The sequence below is a fragment of the Oncorhynchus tshawytscha genome, linkage group LG25 (assembly GCF_018296145.1).
Source record: "Oncorhynchus tshawytscha isolate Ot180627B linkage group LG25, Otsh_v2.0, whole genome shotgun sequence".
Classification (NCBI taxonomy): domain Eukaryota; kingdom Metazoa; phylum Chordata; class Actinopteri; order Salmoniformes; family Salmonidae; genus Oncorhynchus; species Oncorhynchus tshawytscha.
In genome coordinates, this window is record NC_056453.1 from 45,687,279 (window position 1) to 45,714,614 (window position 27,336).

At 42.3% G+C, this 27,336-nt stretch overlaps 1 protein-coding gene across 1 annotated transcript in view; it reads left to right on the plus strand.

Annotated features, from left to right (window-relative positions):
- LOC112239891 (AT-rich interactive domain-containing protein 4B-like) overlaps positions 1 to 27,336 on the plus strand; it is a 180,945-nt gene that overhangs the window by 27,535 nt on the left and 126,074 nt on the right. The window contains 7 exon segments of the mRNA XM_042305847.1: positions 306 to 396; positions 2,118 to 2,197; positions 4,222 to 4,313; positions 15,113 to 15,159; positions 15,162 to 15,208; positions 18,263 to 18,294; positions 19,241 to 19,330. Of these exon segments, the coding sequence (XP_042161781.1) occupies positions 306 to 396; positions 2,118 to 2,197; positions 4,222 to 4,313; positions 15,113 to 15,159; positions 15,162 to 15,208; positions 18,263 to 18,294; positions 19,241 to 19,330 (479 nt within the window).

Genomic DNA, 27,336 nt, shown 5'->3' on the forward strand with positions numbered 1-27,336 from the left:
CATTCCCATTCTATGTTAGAAATATTGTTATAGTATTCACTTTTGAGCGTGGTAGAGTTTCAGCAGGAAAAGTCTGTTGAAACAAAGAACATTCGTTGGTGAATGTTGGAGAGGGAGACCTGCATCTTTTCCCCTTGATTTACAACAGGGTATGAGTTGTTAATCCCCACTAGTGCTTTCTTTTCCCGCTCTCTAGGGTGAGTGGGGGTCAGCCAGCCAGTCAGTCAGCTATTCAGTCAGCCATCCCAGGCAGGCAGTCAGTCAGCCAGTATTGAATGTTAACAGCAGTATGTCTGGTCTGTCAGGTTGGTGCTGTAGTAGAGGTGAAGAACCCTGATGGAGTGTACCAGGAAGCCTCCATCAACAAGCTGACAGACTGCAGTATATACACTGTTGGTAAGTATGGAAGGGTTGTCTTTGTCCTGAACAAAGTTCTCTGGTGATATCGACTCCACCTCTATATTGTCTGTCCTATTTTCTAAACTGTCAGGGAGTTGTAATGAAGCTGTGAGGTGGAACTGCAGATCATTGGGTGGTGCAGATACCACACACGAGTAGGGATGGGGGTTTGGAATCATTTCAGTAACATGAATTTGTCATATATCGGAAATTCCTGTGTTTTTTTAAAACTACATTTTTAACGTGAGCAGTGCTGAGGAAGGGAGAGGCTGGCGCTCTATTGTGCCGGTGAGATGGAAGTGAGCAGAGACAGGGAGGAGAGGCCAGCGCTCTATTGTGCCGGTGAGATGGGAGCGAGCAGACACAGGGAGGGAGATGCTGGAGCTCTATTGTGCCGGTGAGATGGGAGCTAGCAGACACAGGGAGGGAGAGGCCAGCGCACTATTGTGCCGGTGAGATGGGAGCGAGCAGACACAGGGAGGGAGAGGCCGGCGCTCTATAAAACCCCCAGCCAGTCTGTTCTCAGCCAGTATTAAACCCACCAGGCAGTCTGTTCTCAGCCAGTATAAAACCCACCAGGCAGTCTGTTCTCAGCCAGTATTAAACCCACCAGGCAGTATGTTCTCAGCCAGTATAAAACCCACCAGGCAGTCTGTTCTCAGCCAGTATAAAACCCACCAGGCATTCTGTCTCACCTCTCCCTCATCTCTCTCTTTATCTCTCTCCCTCAATCTCTCCCTTTATCTCTCTCCCTCCATCTCTCTCCCTCCATCTCTCTCTTTATCTCTCTCCCTCCATCTCTCTCTTCATCTCTCTCTTTATCTCTCTCTCTTTATCTCTCTCCCTCCATCTCTCTCTTTATCTCTCTCCCTCCATCTCTCTTTTATCTCTCTCCCTCCATCTCTCTCTTTATCTCTCTCCCTCCATCTCTCTTTCTCTCTCTCCTTCATCTCTCTTTACCTCTCTCCCTCATCTCTCTTTACCTCTCTCCCTCATCTCTCTTTTACCTCTCTCCCTCATCTCTCTTTACCTCTCTCCTCATCTCTCTTTATCTCTCTCCTCATCTCTCTTTATCTCTCTCCCTCATCTCTCTTTATCTCTCTCCCTCATCTCTCTTTACCACTCTCCCTCATCTCTTTTACCTCTCTCCCTCATCTCTCTTTATCTCTCTCTCTCTTTATCTCTCTCTCTCCCTCATCTCTCTTTGTCTCTCTCCATCCATCTCTCTTTTCTCTCTCCCTCCATCTCTCTTTTATCTCTCTCCCTCCATCTCTCTTTTATCTCTCTCCCTCCATCTCTCTTTTCTCTCTCCCTCCATCTCTCTTTATCTCTCTCCCTCCATCTCTCTTTATCTCTCTCCCTCCATCTCTCTTTTATCTCTCTCCCTCCATCTCTCTCTTTATCTCTCTCCCTCCATCTCTCTTTTATCTCTCTCCCTCCATCTCTCTTTTATCTCTCTCCCTCCATCTCTCTCTTTATCTCTCTCCCTCCATCTCTCTCTTTATCTCTCTCCCTCCATCTCTCTTTTATCTCTCTCCCTCCATCTCTCTCTTTATCTCTCTCCCTCCATCTCTCTCTTTATCTCTCTCCCTCCATCTCTCTCTTTATCTCTCTCCCTCCATCTCTCTCTTTATCTCTCTCCCTCCATCTCTCTCTTTATCTCTCTCCCTCCGTCTCTCTCTTTATCTCTCTCCCTCAATTCATGGCTCTCCCCCCAGTGTTTGATGATGGTGATGAGAAGACACTGAGGCGTTCCTCTCTCTGCCTGAAAGGAGCACGTCACTTTGCAGAGAGCGAGGTAAGTCTCAGTTGGAGTCTCTCTCTACCACAGTTTAACTACAGGCCTTCGTTCCAAATGGCACCCTATTCCCTATTCTAGTGCACTACGTTTGACCAGAACCCTGTAAGGGGATAGTGCACTAAGCCCTGGTCAACTATATAGGGAATAGGGTGCCATTCGGGAAACACTCACCTAACATGTCTGTCTATTATTATAAATGAACCAGTCACCTAACCTGTCTGTCTATTATTATAAATGAACCAGTCACCTAACCTGTCTGTCTATTATTATAAATGAACCAGTCACCTAACCTGTCTGTCTATTATTATAAATGAACCAGTCACCTAACCTGTCTGTCTATTATTATAAATGAACCAGTCACCTAACCTGTCTGTCTATTATTATAAATGAACCAGTCACCTCTCAGCTCTAACCTGTCTCCCAGCTCTCTCTAACCTGTCTCCCAGCTCTCTCTAACCTGTCTCCCAGCTCTCTCTAACCTGTCCCCTGGCTCTCTCTAACCTGTCCCCCGGCTCTCTCTAACCTGTCCCCCGGCTCTAACCTGTCCCCTCTCTCTCTAACCTGTCCCCCGGCTCTCTCTAACCTGTCCCCGGCTCTCTCTAACCTGTCCCCCGGCTCTCTCTAACCTGTCCCCCGGCTCTCTCTAACCTGTCCCCCAGCTCTCTCTAACCTGTCCCCCAGCTGTCTCTAACCTGTCCCCCAGCTCTCTCTAACCTGCTCGCAGCTGTCCCCAGCTCTCTCTAACCTGTCCCCAGGCTCTCTCTAACCTGTCCCCCAGCTCTCTCTAATCTGTCCCCAGCTCTCTCTAACCTGTCCCCCAGCTGTCTCTAACCTGTCCCCCAGCTCTCTCTAACCTGCTCGCAGCTGTCCCCAGCTCTCTCTAACCTGTCCCCAGGCTCTCTCTAATCTGTCCCCAGCTCTCTCTAACCTGTCCCCCAGCTCTCTCTAACCTGTCCCCGGCTCTCTCTAACCTGTCTCCCAGCTCTCTCTAACCTGTCTCCCAGCTCTCTCTAACCTGTCTCCCAGCTCTCTCTAACATGTCTCCCAGCTCTCTCTAACCTGTCCCCCAGCTCTCTCTAACCTGTCCCCCAGCTGTCTCTAACCTGTCCCCCAGCTCTCTCTAACCTGCTCGCAGCTGTCCCCCAGCTCTCTCTAACCTGTCCCCCAGCTCTCTCTAACCTGTCCCCAGGCTCTCTCTAACCTGTCCCCCAGCTCTCTCTAATCTGTCCCCCAGCTCTCTCTAACCTGTCCCCCAGCTCTCTCTAACATGTCTGTCCCCCAGCTCTCTCTAACCTGTCCCCCAGCTCTCTCTAACCTGTCCCCCAGCTCTCTCTAACCTGTCCCCAGCTCTCTCTAACCTGTCCCCCAGCTCTCTCTAACCTGTCCCCCAGCTCTCTCTAACCTGTCCCCTAGCTCTCTAACCTGTCCCCCAGCTCTCTCTAACCTGTCCCCCAGCTCTCTCTAACCTGTCCCCTAGCTCTCTCTAACCTGTCCCCAGCTCTCTCTAACCTGTCCCCAGCTCTCTCTAACCTGTCCCCCTCTCTAACCTGTCCCCGGCTCTCTAACCTGTCCCCCGGCTCTCTCTAACCTGTCCCCGGCTCTCTCTAACCTGTCCCCCGGCTCTCTCTAACCTGTCCCCCGGCTCTCTCTAACCTGTCCCCCGGCTCTCTCTAACCTGTCCCCCGGCTCTCTCTAACCTGTCCCCGGCTCTCTCTAACCTGTCCCCCGGCTCTCTCTAACCTGTCCCCCGGCTCTCTCTAACCTGTCCCCCGGCTCTCTCTAACCTGTCTCCCGGCTCTCTCTAACCTGTCCCCGGCTCTCTCTAACCTGTCCCCGGCTCTCTCTAACCTGTCCCCGGCTCTCTCTAACCTGTCCCCGGCTCTCTCTAACCTGTCCCCCGGCTCTCTAACCTGTCCCCCGGCTCTCTCTAACCTGTCCCCCGGCTCTCTCTAACCTGTCCTCCCTGGCTCTAACCTGTCCCCCAGGTCTAACCTGCTGTTTGCTGTTGGTCTCTGTTCCAGACACTAGATCGCCTCCCTCTCACCAACCCTGAGCACTTCGGCACTCCTGTCATCGGCAAGAAGGGGAACCGGGGACGCAGGTCCAATCCAGTGTGAGTATCTGGCCTCATGACCCACCTGCCTGTCTGTTGTAAGCTGTTCACACTGGGCTGAGGATAGGGCTTTTTGTTGTTGTTAGGTAGTGTCAGGTAGTGCCAGGTAGCATTATTGAGCGCTAGTTGGTTGTATCTTCGGCATCCTATAGCCTGTTGTTGTTGTTGTTAGGTAGTGTCAGGTAGTGCCAGGTAGCATTATTGAGCGCTAGTTGGTTGTATCTTCGGCATCCTATAGCTTGTTGTTGTTAGGTAGCATTAGGGAGTGCTAGTCGGCTGTATCTTCGGCATCCTATAGCTAGTTCTCCATTTTCTTTTTAAGTAGTGAGCCAACATGTTATATTTCCATGACTGATCCGAACTTGTTTTCACTGCTCTCTGTCCTCTTTCTGCTGCAGACACACCATTTAGTGATTCATCAAATCACAATAAAATTGCCGTATTGAATCGCAGTACATATATAATGGTAAGAATCACAGTACGTATCGGCACCTAAGTATGGTGACTGTATCATGAGGTTCCCTGGCAATTCCCAGCCCTACTTAGTAATACCAGTGGTGGGCTAAACGTTACTTGGATAATACTTGGATGAAGGAATGAGATGCATGCAGACGGAATAGTTATACCCCGATCCTGGGAGGTAGACATTCCAGGGAATAGAGCCGGCCAGGGCTGGAATCTGCAGTTAATTGGGAATCCTTCTGGTTGGCTGGTGGCTAATCCTCAAAAATGGCTTTAGTTTTTTAGATACCCCTACCCGGGGTATAACAAAACACAACCATGTCTTTCCATATCTCTAAGGTCTCCCATATATGAAATGGATGGTTGTGGGGGGGGGGTTGTTGAGCTCAGGTAACCCAATATTGCAAGCTCTGATATTGCTAACATGTGGAAATACAAGTAGTCAATTGTCTGCCCTACATAAACAAACAGCATTAGGATATCTTCATGTGTTGAGGAAATATAGACCTGTAAACACGTACAATAGGTTGAAATATCAACTGTGAATTTTTATGATGAATGTACACTTGAATTTTGGTAGCTGTTCAATAGCTGATTAGATACTACTGCACTGTTGGAGCTAGGAACACAAAGCATTTCAATTTGCTCTTGTTCAGTGCTGTATGGTCCAATATGTCTGCCTGACTCAAACATCACCTTCTTCTGGCTCACTGCATTTGTGATGCACATTGGGATGTTCTGGTGCTCTTATCCTGTTTGGGTTGAGCTGACACATTGGGATGTTCTGGTGCTCTTATCCTGTTCGGGTTGAGCTGACACATTGGGATGTTCTGGTGCTCTTATCCTGTTCGGGTTGAGCTGACACATTGGGATGTTCTGGTGCTCTTATCCTGTTCGGGTTGAGCTGACACATTGGGATGTTCTGGTGCTCTTATCCTGTTCGGGTTGAGCTGACACATTGGGATGTTCTGGTGCTCTTATCCTGTTCGGGTTGAGTTGACACATTGGGATGTTCTGGTGACATGAGTCTTCAGTAAAGACTTAAAGGCTGAGACCGAGTTTGCGTCTCTTACATGGGTAGGCAGACCATTCCATAAAAATGGAGCTCTATAGGAGAAAGCCCTGCCTCCAGCTGTTTGCTTAGAAATTCTAGGGACAATTAGGAGGCCTGCGTCTTGTGACCGTAGCGTACGTGTAGGTATGTACGGCAGGACCAAATCAGAGAGATAGGTAGGAGCAAGCCCATGTAATGCTTTGTAGGTTAGCAGTAAAACCTTGAAATCAGCCCTTGCTTTGACAGGAAGCCAGTGTAGAGAGGCTAGCACTGGACTAATACGATCACATTTTTTGGTTCTAGTCAGGATTCTAGCAGCCGTATTTAGCACTAACTGAAGTTTATTTAGTGCTTTATCCAACCTGACAGCTCATAAGGCAGGTTGTCACTATAATGAACCAACAACCTGACAACCTGACAGCTCATAAGGCAGGTTGTCACTAAAACGAACCAACAACCTGATGGATAGGGTGCTGACCAGGGCGGTTGTGTATGGTGACCAGGGTGGTGACCAGGGCGGTTGTGTATGGTGACCAGGGCGGTTGTGTATGGTGACCAGGGCGGTTGTGTATGGTGACCAGGGCGGTTGTGTATGGTGACCAGGGCGGTTGTGTATGGTGACCAGGGCGGTTGTGTATGGTGACCAGGGCGGTTGTGTATGGTGGCCAGGGTGGTGACCAGGATGGTTGTGTATGGTGGCCAGGGTGGTGACCAGGGCGGTTGTGTATGGTGCCCAGGGCAGTTGTGTATGGTGCCCAGGGCGGTTGTGTATGGTGCCCAGGGTGGTTGTGTATGGTGATCAGGGCGGTTGTGTTTGGTGACCAGGGTGGTTGTGTATGGTGATCAGGGTGGTTGTGTATGGTGACCAGGCTTATATATACTGTCAGGTGTAGTGACCATATAAACTGTAAACTGTATTGGCCATACATACTGTAATCTGTAGTGACCATATATACTGTCAGGTGTAGTGACCATATATACTGTAATCTGTAGTGGCCATATATACTGTAATCTGTAGTGACCATATATACTGTAATCTGTAGTGACCATATATACTGTAATCTGTAGTGACCATATATACTGTAATCTGTAGTGGCCATATATACTGTAATCTGTAGTGACCATATATACTGTCAGGTGTAGTGGCCATATATACTGTAATCTGTAGTGGTCATATATACTGTCAGGTGTAGTGACCATATATACTGTAATCTGTAGTGCCCATATATACTGTCAGGTGTATTGACCATATATACTGTCAGGTGTAGTGACCATATATACTGTCAGGTGTAGTGACCATATATACTGTCAGGTGTAGTGACCATATATACTGTCAGGTGTAGTGGCCATATATACTGTCAGGTGTAGTGGCCATATATACTGTAATCTGTAGTTGCCATACATACTGTAATCTGTATTGACCATATATACTGTCAGGTGTAGTGGCCATATATACTGTAATCCGTAGTGACCATATATACTGTCAGGGTAGTGACCATATATACTGTAATCTGTAGTGGCCATGTATACTGTCAGGTGTAGTGGCCATATATACTGTAATCTGTAGTGGCCATATATACTGTAATCTGTAGTGCCCATATATACTGTAATCTGTAGTGACCATATATACTGTCAGGTGTAGTGACCATATATACTGTAATCTGTAGTGCCCATATATACTGTAATCTGTAGTGACCATATATACTGTAATCTGTAGTGACCATATATACTGTCAGGTGTAGTGACCATATATACTGTCAGGTGTAGTGGCCATATATACTGTCAGGTGTAGTGGCCATATATACTGTAATCTGTAGTGGTCATATATACTGTAATCTGTAGTGGCCATATATACTGTAATCTGTAGTGACCATATATACTGTCAGGTGTAGTGACCATATATACTGTCAGGTGTAGTGGCCATATATACTGTAATCTGTAGTTGCCATACATACTGTAATCTGTATTGACCATATATACTGTCAGGTGTAGTGGCCATATATACTGTAATCCGTAGTGACCATATATACTGTCAGGGTAGTGACCATATATACTGTAATCTGTAGTGGCCATGTATACTGTCAGGTGTAGTGGCCATATATACTGTAATCTGTAGTGGCCATATATACTGTAATCTGTAGTGCCCATATATACTGTAATCTGTAGTGACCATATATACTGTCAGGTGTAGTGACCATATATACTGTAATCTGTAGTGCCCATATATACTGTAATCTGTAGTGACCATATATACTGTAATCTGTAGTGACCATATATACTGTCAGGTGTAGTGACCATATATACTGTCAGGTGTAGTGGCCATATATACTGTCAGGTGTAGTGGCCATATATACTGTAATCTGTAGTGGTCATATATACTGTAATCTGTAGTGGCCATATATACTGTAATCTGTAGTGACCATATATACTGTCAGGTGTAGTGACCATATATACTGTCAGGTGTAGTGGCCATATATACTGTAATCTGTAGTGACCATATATACTGTAATCTGTAGTGGTCATATATACTGTCAGGTGTAGTGGCCATATATACTGTCAGGTGTAGTGGCCATATATACTGTCAGGTGTAGTGACCATATATACTGTCAGGTGTAGTGGCCATATATACTGTAATCTGTAGTGACCATATACTGTCAGGTGTAGTGGCCATATATACTGTAATCTGTAGTGACCATATATACTGTAATCTGTAGTGACCATATATACTGTAATCTGTAGTGACCATATATACTGTCAGGTGTAGTGGCCATATATACTGTCAGGTGTAGTGGTCATATATACTGTCAGGTGTATTGACCATATATACTGTCAGGTGTAGTGACCATATATACTGTAATCTGTAGTGACCATATATACTGTAATCTGTAGTGACCATATATACTGTCAGATGTAGTGACCATATATACTGTAATCTGTAGTGACCATATATACTGTCAGGTGTAGTGGCCATATATACTGTCAGGTGTAGGTAGTGGTCATATATACTGTCAGGTGTATTGACCATATATACTGTAATCTGTAGTGGCCATATATACTGTCAGGTGTAGTGACCATATATACTGTCAGGGTAGTGACCATATATACTGTAATCTGTAGTGACCATATATACTGTCAGGTGTAGTGACCATATATACTGTCAGGTGTAGTGACCATATATACTGTAATCCGTAGTGACCATATATACTGTCAGGTGTAGTGACCATATATACTGTCAGGTGTAGTGGCCATATATACTGTAATCTGTAGTGGTCATATATACTGTAATCTGTAGTGGCCATATATACTGTAATCTGTAGTGGCCATATATACTATCAGGTGTATTGACCATATATACTATCAGGTGTAGTGGTCATATATACTATCAGGTGTAGTGGTCATATATACTGTCAGGTGTAGTGGCCATATATACTGTCAGGTGTAGTGGCCATATATACTGTCAGGTGTAGTGGCCATATATACTGTAATCTGTAGTGACCATATATACTGTCAGGTGTAGTGGCCATATATACTGTAATCTGTAGTGACCATATATACTGTAATCTGTAGTGACCATATATACTGTAATCTGTAGTGACCATATATACTGTCAGGTGTAGTGGCCATATATACTGTCAGGTGTAGTGACCATATATACTGTCAGGTGTAGTGGCCATATATACTGTAATCTGTAGTGACCATATATACTGTCAGGTGTAGTGACCATATATACTGTCAGGTGTAGTGACCATATATACTGTCAGGTGTAGTGACCATATATACTGTCAGGTGTAGTGACCATATATACTGTCAGGTGTAGTGGCCATATATACTGTCAGGTGTAGTGACCATATATACTGTAATCTGTAGTGACCATATATACTGTAATCTGTAGTGACCATATATACTGTCAGATGTAGTGACCATATATACTGTAATCTGTAGTGACCATATATACTGTAATCTGTAGTGACCATATATACTGTAATCTGTAGTGACCATATATACTGTCAGGTGTAGTGGCCATATATACTGTCAGGTGTAGTGGTCATATATACTGTCAGGTGTATTGACCATATATACTGTAATCTGTAGTGGCCATATATACTGTCAGGTGTAGTGACCATATATACTGTCAGGGTAGTGACCATATATACTGTAATCTGTAGTGACCATATATACTGTCAGGTGTAGTGACCATATATACTGTCAGGTGTAGTGACCATATATACTGTAATCCGTAGTGACCATATATACTGTCAGGTGTAGTGACCATATATACTGTCAGGTGTAGTGGCCATATATACTGTAATCTGTAGTGGTCATATATACTGTAATCTGTAGTGGCCATATATACTATCAGGTGTATTGACCATATATACTATCAGGTGTAGTGGTCATATATACTGTCAGGTGTAGTGGCCATATATACTGTAATCTGAATTGACCATATATACTGTCAGGTGTAGTGACCATATATACTGTAATCTGTAGTGACCATATATACTGTAATCTGTAGTGGCCATATATACTGTCAGGTGTAGTGGCCATATATACTGTAATCTGTAGTGGCCATATATACTGTAATCTGTAGTGGCCATATATACTGTCAGGTGTAGTGGCCATATATACTGTCAGGTGTAGTGGCCATATACTGTCAGGTGTAGTGACCATATATACTGTAATCTGTAGTGGTCATATATACTGTCAGGTGTATTGACCATATATACTGTAATCTGTAGTGGCCATATATACTGTCAGGGTAGTGACCATATATACTATCAGGTGTAGTGGTCATATACACTGTCAGGTGTAGTGACCATATATACTGTAATCTGTAGTGGTCATATATACTGTCAGGTGTATTGACCATATATACTGTAATCTGTAGTGGCCATATATACTGTCAGGGTAGTGACCATATATACTGTAATCTGTAGTGGTCATATATACTGTCAGGTGTATTGACCATATATACTGTAATCTGTAGTGGCCATATATACTGTCAGGGTAGTGACCATATATACTGTAATCTGTAGTGGCCATATATACTGTCAGGTGTAGTGGCCATATATACTATCAGGTGTAGTGGCCATATATACTGTCAGGTGTAGTGACCATATATACTGTCAGGTGTATTGACCATATATACTGTAATCTGTAGTGGCCATATACTGTCAGGGTAGTGACCATATACTGTAATCTGTAGTGGCCATATATACTGTCAGGTGTAGTGGCCATATATACTATCAGGTGTAGTGGCCATATATACTGTCAGGTGTAGTGACCATATATACTGTCATGTGTAGTGGCCATATATACTGTAATCTGTAGTGGCCATATACTGTCAGGGTAGTGACCATATACTGTAATCTGTAGTGGCCATATATACTGTCAGGGTAGTGACCATATACTGTAATCTGTAGTTATCATATATACTGTAATCTGTAGTGGCCATATATACTGTCAGGGTAGTGACCATATACTGTAATCTGTAGTGGCCTAATATACTGTCAGGTGTAGTGGCCATATATACTGTAATCTGTAGTGGCCATATATACTGTCAGGTGTAGTGGCCATATATACTGTCAGGTGTAGTGGCCATATATACTGTAATCTGTAGTGGCCTAATATACTGTCAGGTGTAGTGGCCATATACTGTAATCTGTAATGGCCATATATACTGTCAGGTGTAGTGACCATATATACTGTAATCTGTAGTGGCCATATATACTGTAATCTGTAGTGGCCTAATATACTGTCAGGTGTAGTGGCCATATATACTGTAATCTGTAGTGGCCATATATACTGTAATCTGTAGTGGCCTAATATACTGTCAGGTGTAGTGACCATATATACTGTAATCTGTATTGGCCATATATACTGTCAGGTGTAGTGACCATATATACTGTAATCTGTAGTGGCCATATATACTGTAATCTGAATTGACCATATATACTGTCAGGTGTAGTGACCATATATACTGTAATCTGTAGTGACCATATATACTGTAATCTGTAGTGGCCATATATACTGTCAGGTGTAGTGGCCATATATACTGTAATCTGTAGTGGCCATATATACTGTAATCTGTAGTGGCCATATATACTGTCAGGTGTAGTGGCCATATATACTGTAATCTGTAGTGGCCATATATACTGTAATCTGAATTGACCATATATACTGTCAGGTGTAGTGACCATATATACTGTCAGGTGTAGTGACCATATATACTGTAATCTGTAGTGGCCATATATACTGTCAGGTGTAGTGGCCATATATACTGTAATCTGTAGTGACCATATATACTGTCAGGTGTAGTGACCATATATACTGTACTCTGTAGTGGTCATATATACTGTCAGGTGTAGTGACCATATATACTGTCAGGTGTAGTGACCATATATACTGTAATCTGTAGTGGCCATATATACTGTCAGGGTAGTGACCATATACTGTAATCTGTAGTGGCCATATATACTGTAATCTGTAGTTATCATATATACTGTAATCTGTAGTGGCCATATATACTGTCAGGTGTAGTGACCATATATACCTTAATCTGTAGTGGCCATATATACTGTAATCTGTAGTGGCCATATATACTGTAATCTGTAGTTATCATATATACTGTAATCTGTAGTGGCCATATATACTGTCAGGTGTAGTGACCATATATACTGTCAGGGTAGTGACCATATATACTGTAATCTGTAGTGGCCATATATACTGTCAGGTGTAGTGACCATATACTGTCAGGGTAGTGACCATATATACTGTAATCTGTAGTGACCATATATACTGTCAGGTGTATTGGCCATATATACTGTCAGGTGTATTGGCCATATATACTGTCAGGTGTAGTGGCCATATATACTGTCAGGTGTAGTGACCATATATACTGTCAGGTGTAGTGACCATATATACTGTCAGGGTAGTGACCATATACTGTAATCTGTAGTTATCATATATACTGTAATCTGTAGTGGCCATATATACTGTCAGGGTAGTGGCCATATATACTGTAATCTGTAGTGGCCATATATACTGTCAGGTGTAGTGACCATATATACTGTAATCTGTAGTGGCCATATATACTGTCAGGTGTAGTGGCCATATATACTGTCAGGTGTAGTGGCCATATATACTGTAATCTGTAGTGGCCTAATATACTGTCAGGTGTAGTGGCCATATATACTGTAATCTGTAGTGACCATATATACTGTCAGGTGTAGTGACCATATATACTGTAATCTGTAGTGGCCATATATACTGTAATCTGTAGTGGCCTAATATACTGTCAGGTGTAGTGGCCATATATACTGTAATCTGTAGTGGCCATATATACTGTAATCTGTAGTGGCCTAATATACTGTCAGGTGTAGTGACCATATATACTGTAATCTGTATTGGCCATATATACTGTCAGGTGTAGTGACCATATATACTGTAATCTGTAGTGGCCATATATACTGTAATCTGAATTGACCATATATACTGTCAGGTGTAGTGACCATATATACTGTAATCTGTAGTGACCATATATACTGTAATCTGTAGTGGCCATATATACTGTCAGGTGTAGTGGCCATATATACTGTAATCTGTAGTGGCCATATATACTGTAATCTGAATTGACCATATATACTGTCAGGTGTAGTGACCATATATACTGTCAGGTGTAGTGACCATATATACTGTAATCTGTAGTGGCCATATATACTGTCAGGTGTAGTGGCCATATATACTGTAATCTGTAGTGACCATATATACTGTCAGGTGTAGTGACCATATATACTGTAATCTGTAGTGGTCATATATACTGTCAGGTGTAGTGACCATATATACTGTCAGGTGTAGTGACCATATATACTGTAATCTGTAGTGGCCATATATACTGTCAGGGTAGTGACCATATACTGTAATCTGTAGTGGCCATATATACTGTAATCTGTAGTTATCATATATACTGTAATCTGTAGTGGCCATATATACTGTCAGGTGTAGTGACCATATATACCTTAATCTGTAGTGGCCATATATACTGTAATCTGTAGTGGCCATATATACTGTAATCTGTAGTGGCCATATATACTGTCAGGTGTAGTGGCCATATATACTGTAATCTGTAGTGGCCATATATACTGTAATCTGTAGTGACCATATATACTGTAATCTGTAGTGGCCATATATACTGTAATCTGTAGTGGCCATATATACTGTCAGGTGTAGTGACCATATATACTGTCAGGGTAGTGACCATATATACTGTAATCTGTAGTGGCCATATATACTGTCAGGTGTAGTGACCATATACTGTCAGGGTAGTGACCATATATACTGTAATCTGTAGTGACCATATATACTGTCAGGTGTAGTGGCCATATATACTGTAATCTGTAGTGGCCATATATACTGTAATCTGTAGTTACCATATATACTGTCAGGTGTAGTGACCATATATACTGTAATCTGTAGTGACCATATATACTGTCAGGTGTATTGGCCATATATACTGTCAGGTGTATTGGCCATATATACTGTCAGGTGTATTGGCCATATATACTGTCAGGTGTAGTGGCCATATACTGTCAGGTGTAGTGACCATATACTGTAATCTGTAGTTATCATATATACTGTAATCTGTAGTGGCCATATATACTGTAATCTGTAGTGGCCATATATACTGTCAGGTGTAGTGACCATATATACTGTAATCTGTAGTTATCATATATACTGTCAGGTGTAGTGGCCATATATACTGCCCTGTCATGGCTGTACCCCTGCCCTGTCATGGCTGTACCCCTGCCCTGTCATGGCTGTACCCCTGCCCTGTCATGGCTGTACCCCTGCCCTGTCATGGCTGTACCCCTGCCCTGTCATGGCTGTACCCCTGCCCTGTCATGGCTGTACCACTGCCCTGTCATGGCTGTACCCCTGCCCAGTCATGGCTGTACCCCTGCCCTGTCATGGGAAATCCTTATTGGTCCCAATGAATTTATTTCAATTGACTGATTTACTTCTATGAACTGTAACTCAGTCAAATCTTGTTGCGTGTTGTGTTCAGTGTAGTTAAGACTGAGAGAGGTCTACCTACACTCATTAGTTTAAATGTATTTAAGACTGAGATAGGTCTACATACACTCATTAGTTTAAATGTAGTTAAGACTGGGGCTGTTTGTTTTGTTAATCTGTGCAATTTCATTTTTAAATTTCATTTTAATTTCTTCTAGTGCTAAATGTCTCTGTGTGCTGGATTTGAAAGCTTCTTGATTCCCTTTAACAGTCAGGAGGAGGAGCCATCTTCATCGTCCAGTGAAGAGGAGGAGAGTGACGGAGACAGAATGAAGAGCTGTTTGGGAAGGTGGTGTGTGTTGAGGGGGTTCTGCCTCTTCTGGAGACTGGAAGAACAAGACCACAGAGTGGTACCCTGCCTTGGTGAGTCAGTCTGTCTGTCTCTGTCTGGGAAGGTGGTGTGTGTTGAGGGGGTTCTCCCTCTACTGGAGACTGGAAGAACAAGACCACAGAGTGGTACCCTGCCCTGCACTGGTGTGTGTGTTTTTGGAAGGTGATGTTTGTTAGAGAAGGTGGTGTGGAGGGGGGCTCTGCCTCTACTGGCGACAGGAAGAACACAGCAAGGTAACCTGCCCTGCACTGGTGAGATCACCTTGTCTCTCTGTCTGTGTTGCCATAACTGCTAAATCGCCTGTCCCAAAAAATATAAATATACATTACCAGTCAAAAGTTTGGACACACATTCAGGTGTTTTTCTTAATTTTTTACTTTTTTCTACATTGTAGAATGAAAGTGAAAACATCAAATCTATGAAATAACACATGGAATCATGTAGTAACCAAAAAAGTGCTAAACATATCAAAATGTATTTTATTTTTGAGATTCTTCAAAGTAGCCACCTTTTGCCTTGACAGCTTTGTCCACTTGGCATTCTGTCAACCAGCTTCATGAGGTAGTCACCTGGAATGCATTCAATTAACAGGTGTACTTTCTTAAAAGTTAATTTGTGGAATTTCTTTCCTTAATGCATTTGCGCCAATCAGTTGTGTTGTGACAAGGTAGGGGTGGTGTCCAGAAGATGGCCCTATTTGGTAAAGGACCAAGACCATATTATGGCAAGAACAGCTCAAATAAGAAAAGAGAAATGACAGTCCATTATTTTAAGATATGAAGGTCAGTCAATAAGGAAAATCTCAAGAATTTTTAAAGTTTCTTCAAGTGCAGTCACAAAAACCATCAAGCGCTATGATGAAACTGGCTCTCATGAGGACCGCCACAGGAAAGGAAGACCCAGAGGTAGCTCTGCTGCAGAGGATAAGTTCATTAGAGTTACCAGCCTCAGAAATTGCAGCCCAAATAAAGGCTTCACAGAGTTCAAGAAACAGACACATCTCAACATCAACTGTTTAGAGGAGACTGCGTGAATCAGGCCTTCATGGTCGACTTGCTGCAAAGAAACCATTACTAAAGGACACCAATAAGAAGAAGAGACTTGCTTGGGCCAAGAAACACGAGAAATGGACATTAGACCAGTGGAAACCTTTGGTCTGATGAGTCCCAATTTGAGATTTTTTGGATCCATCTCCATATATTTGTGAGACGCAGAGTAAGTGAACAGATGGTTCCCACCGTGAAGCATGGAGGAGGAGGTGTGATGTTGTGGGGGTGCTTTGCTGGTGGCACTGTCAGTGATTTATTTAGAATTCAAGTCACGCTTAACCAGCATGGCTACCACAGCATTCTGCAGCGATACGCCATCCCATCTGGTTTGCACTTAGTGAGACTATTTATTTGTTTTTCAGCAGGACAATGACCCAACACACCTCCAGGCTGCGTAAGGGTTATTTGACCAAGAAGGGAGAGTGATGGAGTGCTGCATCAGATGACCTGGCCTCCACAATCACCCAACCTCAACCCAATTGGTTTGGGATGAGTTGGACCGCGGAGTGAAGGACAAGCAGCCAACAAGTGCTCAGCATATGTGGGAACTCCTTCAAGACTGTTGGAAAAACATTCCAGGTGAAGCTGGTTGAGAGGATGCCAAGAGTGTGCAAAGCTGCCATCTAGGCAAAGGGTGGCTACTTTGAAGTATCTGAAATATAGAATCTATTTAGATTTGTTTTGCACTTTTTTTTGGTTATTACATGATTCTATACATGTTATTTCATAGTGTTGATGTCTTCACTATTATTATTATATTATTTTATATTATTATATTATTATATTATTATTATCACTATTATTCTACAATGTAGAAGATAGTACAAATAAAGAAAACCCTGGAATGAGTAGGTATGTCCAAACGTTTGACTAGTGTGTATACATAATATAAAGTATGTAGAAAACATAATGGAGATTGAAATTGTTAAATTAGAGTATAGTTCAGAACTAACAATCACAAATAAAAAGATGGTACAGTCAGGGAGAATCTAAAATAAAAAAAATAAAAATGCATTGCCATTGATTTTATTATGTTTGAGTCACTCGGATGGCAAAATGTATGGGAAGGAGCCTTAAAACAGTGTTGTCTCTGTCCCAAGGCAAAATGTATGGGAAGGATCCTTAAAACAGTGTTGTCTCTGTCCCATGGCAAAATGTATGGGAAGGATCCTTAAAACAGTGTTGTCTCTGTCCCATGGCAAAATGTATGGGAAGGATCCTTAAAACAGTGTTGTCTCTGTCCCATGGCAAAATGTATGGGAAGGATCCTTAAAACAGTGTTGTCTCTGTCCCAAGGCAAAATGTATGGGAAGGATCCTTAAAACAGTGTTGTCTCCGTCCCATGGCAAAATGTATGGGAAGGATCCTTAAAACAGTGTTGTCTCTGTCCCATGGCAAAATGTATGGGAAGGATCCTTAAAACAGTGTTGTCTCTGTCCCATGGCAAAATGTATGGGAAGGATCCTTAAAACAGTGTTGTCTCTGTCCCATGGCAAAATGTATGGGAAGGATCCTTAAAACAGTGTTGTCTCTGCCCAATGGCAAAATGTATGGGAAGGAGCCTTAAAACAGTGTTGTCTCTGTCCCATGTGCTGAGTTGCTGGAAATAAGCCTTAAAACAGTGTTGTCTCTGCCCCATGGCAAAATGTATGGGAAGGAGTCTTAAAACAGTGTTGTCTCTGTTCCATGTGCTGAGTTGCTGGAAATAAGCCTTAAAACAGTAAACATTTATCTGCTGCCAAGAGGAGGGCCTTTCAAAATTTGGGTTGGAGACGGTGCCTTTCGGCATGCCCCCTACCACGTGCCCCCTACCACGTGCCCCCTACCACGTGCCCACTACCACGTGCCCACTACCACGTGCCCGCTACCACGTGCCCCCTCCCGTATGCTAACTTCTTCACCATCACAGTGAGGGAGGGAGGGAGGGGGGGGGGGGCTGGTGCTGCTGTAATTAAGGATTTGATGGATGTTCATAATAAAGTTAATAAAGGATAATAAACAGATCCTCTGGTTACTGCCATATCAGCTGCTTAGTGTGTCTTCTCCCAAGGGGATGTTATTACCTCTGACTGCTTAGTGTGTCTTCTCCCAAGGGGATGTTATTACCTCTGACTGCTTAGTGTGTCTTCTCCCAAGGGGATGTTATTACCTCTGACTGCTTAGTGTGTCTTCTCCCAAGGGGATGTTATTACCTCTGACTGCTTTGTGTGTCTTCTCCCAAGGGGATGTTATTACCTCTGACTGCTTTGTGTGTCTTCTCCCAAGGGGATGTTATTACCTCTGACTGCTTAGTGTGTCTTCTCCCAAGGGGATGTTATTACCTCTGACTGCTTAGTGTGTCTTCTCCCAAGGGGATGTTATTACCTCTGACTGCTTAGTGTGTCTTCTCCCAAGGGGATGATATTACCTCTGACTGCTTAGTGTGTCTTCTCTGACTGCTTAGTGTGTCTTCTCCCAATGGGATGTTATTACCTCTGACTGCTTAGTGTGTCTTCTCCCAAGGGGATGTTATTACCTCTGACTGCTTAGTGTGTCTTCTCCCAAGGGGATGTTTTTATGATCAGTTACATGTCATGTCACAGCCGCTCAAATTGCTGATCCACTAAAAAGAATGGATTCATATGGTTGATTGTTTCAAGGTAAAGGCACAACACTGCTCAGCTTACTGTGTTTGTGTGTCAATGCAACACACTCTGAAGTGAGAGTCAGTTATCAGGGTTTTCCAGACTTGTTTTGTCACCTTAGTTTTCCATAGGTCACTATGTCACATATTCCCTATATGGTGCACTACTTTTGACCAGAGCCCTATGGCACCATATTCCCTACATATATTCCCTGCATATTGGAGGGGTTTGTGGTGGAGGGGTTTGTGGTGGAGGGGTTTGTGGTGGAGGGGTTGTTCTGTCATCCAAACTCACTTTGCTCTGTGCCTTGTCTGAGCAGTCATACTCACTCTCCCCCCCCACCAGGTCATCACCCCAGACTGCCATGAAGAGGCCATCATAAAGAAAGACAGCATCTTCATCCGCTCCTTCAAGGATGGAAAATTGTGAGTCATCTGACGTGCTGCATTATGAAACACTTATTTGCATTGTGTTGATGTGTAACATGAACCTGTAGAGTTGTTGGAAATAGTGAAGAAAGATACACACTTGGTCTCTTCTGCTAGGATTCAATTCAGAGTCATAATGGAGAAATGGTCACTTTGAATTCAAAGTGTCTGCTCAATGGCATGAATTATTATTATATTAGGCTTTGAAATATTCCATTACATCTGAAAGGTGAAAAAGCTCAAACTGAGAAACTGCACGCTGTCTTTCTGCAGAACAGAAAGTCCAGTAAATGTCTCTGCCCTCCCTGCCAGGGAGAGTGGTGTCTGACTGGTGAGATGGTTAAGCTTTTCACACTGCATTCTTATTAGCCTCAGGCTAGCTTAGCCTGTGTTCACACTAGCAGGGTTAACTGAAACCAACGGTCACTTTCCCAGAGTATAATATATAAATTAGGCAACAATTGAACTGTGATTGGCTAGCCCTGAAATGCAGTGCTAACCCTGCTCCAGAACAGGGCCAGCTAGCCATGGGCTAAGGTTGGTGCTATCCCTCTTCAGAACACTATCTTAGCCCAGACTAAATGCTCCCTTAGCCCATGGCTAAGAGCATTGTGATTGTGGCTTGAACAGACCTCACGAACCAGCCCACACAGATGGAGAGAGGGGAGGGCTGGTCAGTGGACAGCCTACTCAGGGAGTGTTAAACTGAAGAAGAAGAAGATGATAAACACTCAAAGCTTCTAACAACCACAACAGGTCAACCTCATTCCTGGTCACGATGGACATGGTTTTAGTTATGATATTTAAATCATACAGACAGGTTGGTTTAGATGGTTGACAACTTTAACTATATTTACTCTCCAATGTTTATTGAAAACCTAAATAGATGTGCACAATGAGCCCTTGTGGTCTCAGTTACATCGTTACAGTTGTTGGTTGGCTAGCTAGTAGATTTTAGCAATATCAGTCACAAACACCTCAAAAAACAAGAGATGGTATCAAGAATCAGATAGAACTCGCTGAAATGAGCCACCTAGGATTCCTCACAAGGCAGCTTTGTGTCATTGTTGGTAGCTATCTGGCCATCCTGAATCACATCAACACAGAGACCTCTGCCCCATTGAAACATGCACATGGGTTAGCTGACACAACACAAACAGTCTGTGTGACCAGCAATTTTCTATTTCAGAATGTTTTCCATTTCATGCCCACTGAACACATCCCAGGATGCCCACTGAACCCGTCCTCAGCCTTCCTTCTCGAGTGGATATTCCAATATTTAGGTTAAATATATGTCTCTCCTAACAACACAACTGAACAATATTGGCCTGGACCCAGCCCAGTACAAGCGGAAGACCTATTTACTGTGACATGAAATGGCTGTTGAGGGCCTTTATCAGCTGTGGTCAGAGCAGCTAGCAGGGAGGGGACGGGTAGTGCTGATGACGGCAGGATGGGATGAGAGAACAGATGATTATTCTGAAAGGAAGTGGAAGCTGCTGTCATTGACTGTAGCAGCTAGAGTCTAGATCAGGGGAAGCTATCAGCTGCTGCTGCGTAGCTGGAACTGATGCTCGGACCGATTTGGGTTGCCAGGTGTGTGTATTAGGAACTGGGACAGATTTGGGTTGCCAGGTTTCTGTATTAGGAACTGGGACAGATTTGGGTTGCCAGGTTTCTGTATTAGGAACTGGGACAGATTTGGGTTGCCAGGTTTGTATATTAGGAACTGGGACAGATTTGGGTTGCCAGGTTTGTATATTAGGACCTGGGACAGATTTGGGTTGCCAGGTTTGTGTATTAGGACCTGGGACAGATTTGGCTTGCCAGGTTTGTGTATTAGGAACTGGGACATATTTGGGTTGCCAGGTTTGTGTATTAGGAACTGGGACATATTTGGGTTGCCAGGTTCCTCTGTGTAATAGGAACTGGGACAGATTTGGGTTTCCAGGTTCCTCTGTGTAATAGGAACTGGGACAGATTTAGTTTGCCAGGTGTCTCTGTGTAATAGGAACTGGGACAGATTTAGGTTGTCAGGTTTGTATATTAGGAACTGGGACAGATTTAGGTTGTCAGGTTTGTATATTAGGACCTGGGACAGATTTAAGGTTGCCAGGTTCCTCTGTGTAATAGGAACTGGGACAGATTTGGGTTGCCAGGTTCCTCTGTGTAATAGGAACTGGGACAGATTTGGGTTGGCAGGTGTCTCTGTGTAATAGGAACTGGGACAGATTTAGGTTGTCAGGTGCCTCTGTAATAGAAACTGGGATAGATTTAGGGACAGATTTAGTTTGCCAGGTACCAGATCAATACTAGTAGAACAGGCCAGATCAATACTAGTAGAACAGACCAGATCAATGATAGTAGAACAGACCAGATCAATACTAGTAGAACAGACCAGATCAATGATAGTAGAACAGACCAGATCAATGATAGTAGAACAGACCAGATCAATGACAGTAGAACAGACCAGATCAATACTAGTAGAACAGACCAGATCAATACTAGTAGAACAGACCAGATCAATACAAGTAGAACAGACCAGATCAATACTAGTAGAACAGACCAGATCAATGCTAGTAGAACAGACCAGATCAATACAAGTAGAACAGACCAGATCAATACAAGTAGAACAGACCAGATCAATACAGTAGAACAGACCAGATCAATACTAGTAGAACAGACCAGATCAATACTAGTAGAACAGACCAGATCAATACTAGTAGAACAGACCCAGATCAATACTAGTAGAACAGACCAGATCAATACTAGTAGAACAGACCAGATCAATACTAGTAGAACAGACCAGATCAATACTAGTAGAACAGACCAGATCAATACTAGTAGAACAGACCAGATCAATACTAGTAGAACAGACCAGATCAATACTAGTAGAACAGACCAGATCAATACTAGTAGAACAGACCAGATCAATACTAGTAGAACAGACCAGATCAATACTAGTAGAACAGACCAGACCAGATCATACTAGACCAGATCAATACTAGTAGAACAGACCAGATCAATACTAGTAGAACAGACCAGATCAATACTAGGTGAACAGACCAGATCAATACTAGTAGAACAGACCAGATCAATACTAGTAGTAGAACAGACCAGATCAATACTACTAGTAGAACAGACCAGATCAATACTACTAGTAGAACAGACCAGATCAATACTACTAGTAGAACAGACCAGATCAATACTACTAGTAGAACAGACCAGATCAATACTACTAGTAGAACAGACCAGATCAATACTAGTAGAACAGACCAGATCAATACTAGTAGAACTAATGATAGTAGAACAGACCAGATCAATACTAGTAGAACAGAACATATCAATGATAGTAGAACAAACCAGATCAATACTAGTAGAACAGACCAGTACCAGATCAATACTAGTAGAACAGACCAGATCAATACTAGTAGAACAGACCAGATCAATACTAGTAGAACAGACCAGATCAATACTAGTAGAACAGACCAGATCAATGATAGTAGAACAGACCAGATCAATGATAGTAGAACAGACCAGTACCAGATCAATACTAGTAGAACAGACCAGATCAATACTAGTAGAACAGACCAGATCAATACTAGTAGAACAGACCAGATCAATACTAGTAGAACAGACCAGATCAATACTAGTAGAACAGACCAGATCAATACTAGTAGAACAGACCAGATCAATACTAGTAGAACAGACCAGATCAATACTAGTAGAACAGACCAGATCAATAGTAGTAGAACAGACCAGATCAATGATAGTAGAACAGACCAGATCAATACTAGTAGAACAGACCAGATCAATACTAGTAGAACAGACCAGATCAATACTAGTAGAACAGACCAGATCAATACTAGTAGAACAGACCAGATCAATACTAGTAGAACAGACCAGATCAATACTAGTAGAACAGACCAGATCAATGATAGTAGAACAGACCAGATCAATACTAGTAGAACAGACCAGATCATTACTAGTAGAACAGACCAGATCAATGATAGTAGATCAGACCAGATCAATGATGGAAGAACAGACCAGTACCAGATCAATACTAGTAGAACAGACCAGATCAATACTAGTAGAACAGACCAGATCAATGATAGTAGAACAGACCAGATCAATACTAGTAGAACAGACCAGATCAATACTAGTAGAACAGACCAGATCAATACTAGTAGAACAGACCAGATCAATACTAGTAGAACAGACCAGTACCAGATCAATGATAGTAGAACAGACCAGATCAATACTAGTAGAACACACCAGATCAATACAGGTAGAACAGACCAGATCAATAGTAGTAGAACAGACCAGATCAATAGTAGTAGAACAGACCAGATCAATAGTAGTAGAACAGACCAGATCAATATAGTAGAACAGACCAGATCAATACTACTCAATACTACTAGTAGAACAGACCAGATCAATACTAGTAGAACAGACCAGATCAATACTAGTAGAACAGACCAGATCAATGATAGTAGAACAGACCAGACCAGATCAATACTACCAGTAGAACAGTAGAACAGACCAGATCAATACTAGTAGAACAGACCAGATCAATACTAGTAGAACAGACCAGATCAATACTAGTAGAACAGACCAGATCAATGATAGTAGAACAGACCAGATCAATACTAACAGACCAGATCAATAGTAGAGAACAGACCAGAATCAGATAGCTAATAGTAGAGAACAGACCAGATCAATACTAGTAGAACAGACCAGATCAATGGTAGTAGAACAGACCAGATCAATAGTAGAACAGACCAGATCAATGGTAGAGAACAGACCAGATCAATACTAGTAGAACAGACCAGATCAATACTAGTAGAACAGACCAGATCAATACTAGTAGAACAGACCAGATCAATACTAGTAGAACAGACCAGATCAATACTAGTAGAACAGACCAGATCAATACTAGTAGAACAGACCAGATCAATGATAGTAGAACAGACCAGTACCAGAACAATACTAGTAGAACAGACCAGATCAATGATAGTAGAACAGACCAGATCAATACTAGTAGAACAGACCAGATCAATGATAGTAGAACAGACCAGATCAATGATAGTAGAACAGACCAGATCAATACTAGTAGAACAGACCAGATCAATACTAGTAGAACAGACCAGATCAATGATAGTAGAACAGACCAGATCAATACTAGTAGAACAGACCAGATCAATGATAGTAGAACAGACCAGATCAATACTAGTAGAACAGACCAGATCAATGATAGTAGAACAGACCAGATCAATACTAGTAGAACAGACCAGATCAATACTAGTAGAACAGACCAGATCAATGATAGTAGAACAGACCAGATCAATACTAGTAGAACAGACCAGATCAATACTAGTAGAACAGACCAGATCAATGATAGTAGAACAGACCAGATCAATACTAGTAGAACAGACCAGATCAATGATAGTAGAACAGACCAGATCAATACTAGTAGAACAGACCAGATCAATACTAGTAGAACAGACCAGATCAATACTAGTAGAACAGACCAGATCAATACTAGTAGAACAGACCAGATCAATACTAGTAGAACAGACCAGATCAATACTAGTAGAACAGACCAGATCAATACTAGTAGAACAGACCAGATCAATACTAGTAGAACAGACCAGATCAATACTAGTAGAACAGACCAGATCAATACTAGTAGAACAGACCAGATCAATACTAGTAGAACAGACCAGATCAATACTAGTAGAACAGACCAGATCAATACTAGTAGAACAGACCAGATCAATAGTAGTAGAACAGACCAGATCAATGATAGTAGAACAGACCAGATCAATGATAGTAGAACAGACCAGATCAATACTAGTAGAACAGACCAGATCAATACTAGTAGAACAGACCAGATCAATGATAGTAGAACAGACCAGATCAATGATAGTAGAACAGACCAGATCAATACTAGTAGAACAGACCAGATCAATACTAGTAGAACAGACCAGATCAATACTAGTAGATCAGACCAGATCAGACCATACTAGTAGAACAGACCAGATCAATACTAGTAGAACAGACCAGATCAATACTAGTAGAACAGACCAGATCAATACTAGTAGAACAGACCAGATCAATACTAGTAGAACAGACCAGATCAATACTAGTAGAACAGACCAGATCAATACTAGTAGAACAGACCAGATCAATGATAGTAGAACAGACCAGTACCAGATCAATACTAGTAGAACAGACCAGATCAATACTAGTAGAACAGACCAGATCAATACTAGTAGAACAGACCAGATCAATACTAGTAGAACAGACCAGATCAATGATAGTAGAACAGACCAGATCAATGACAGTAGAACAGACCAGATCAATAGTAGTAGAACAGACCAGATCAATAGTAGTAGAACAGACCAGATCAATAGTAGTAGAACAGACCAGATCAATGATAGTAGAACAGACCAGATCAATAGTAGTAGAACAGACCAGATCAATGATAGTAGAACAGACCAGATCAATGATAGTAGAACAGACCAGATCAATACTAGTAGAACAGACCAGATCAATACTAGTAGAACAGACCAGATCAATGATAGTAGAACAGACCAGATCAATACTAGTAGAACAGACCAGATCAATACTAGTAGAACAGACCAGATCAATACTAGTAGAACAGACCAGATCAATGATAGTAGAACAGACCAGTACCAGAACAATACTAGTAGAACAGACCAGATCAATGATAGTAGAACAGACCAGATCAATACTAGTAGAACAGACCAGATCAATGATAGTAGAACAGACCAGATCAATGATAGTAGAACAGACCAGATCAATACTAGTAGAACAGACCAGATCAATACTAGTAGAACAGACCAGATCAATGATAGTAGAACAGACCAGTACCAGAACAATACTAGTAGAACAGACCAGATCAATGATAGTAGAACAGACCAGATCAATACTAGTAGAACAGACCAGATCAATGATAGTAGAACAGACCAGATCAATACTAGTAGAACAGACCAGATCAATGATAGTAGAACAGACCAGATCAATGACAGTAGAACAGACCAGATCAATAGTAGTAGAACAGACCAGATCAATAGTAGTAGAACAGACCAGATCAATGATAGTAGAACAGACCAGATCAATACTAGTAGAACAGACCAGATCAATGATAGTAGAACAGACCAGATCAATAGTAGTAGAACAGACCAGATCAATAGTAGTAGAACAGACCAGATCAATAGTAGTAGAACAGACCAGATCAATACTAGTAGAACAGACCAGATCAATACTAGTAGAACAGACCAGATCAATACTAGTAGAACAGACCAGATCAATACTAGTAGAACAGACCAGATCAATACTAGTAGAACAGACCAGATCAATACTAGTAGAACAGACCAGATCAATGACAGTAGAACAGACCAGATCAATGACAGTCGAACAGACCAGATCAATAGTAGTAGAACAGACCAGATCAATGATAGTAGAACAGACCCACAGATCAATGATAGTAGAACAGACCAGATCAATACTAGTAGAACAGACCAGATCAATACTAGTAGAACAGACCAGATCAATGATAGTAGAACAGACCAGATCAATACTAGTAGAACAGACCAGATCAATGACAGTAGAACAGACCAGATCAATGACAGTAGAACAGACCAGATCAATACTAGTAGAACAGACCAGATCAATGCTAGTAGAACAGACCAGATCAATGACTAGTAGAACAGACCAGATCAATGACAGTAGAACAGACCAGATCAATAGTAGTAGAACAGACCAGATCAATAGTAGTAGAACAGACCAGATCAATGATAGTAGAACAGACCAGATCAATGATAGTAGAACAGACCAGATCAATGATAGTAGAACAGACCAGATCAATACTAGTAGAACAGACCAGATCAATATAGTAGAACAGACCAGTACCAGATCAATACTAGTAGAACAGACCAGATCAATGATAGTAGAACAGACCAGATCAATACTAGTAG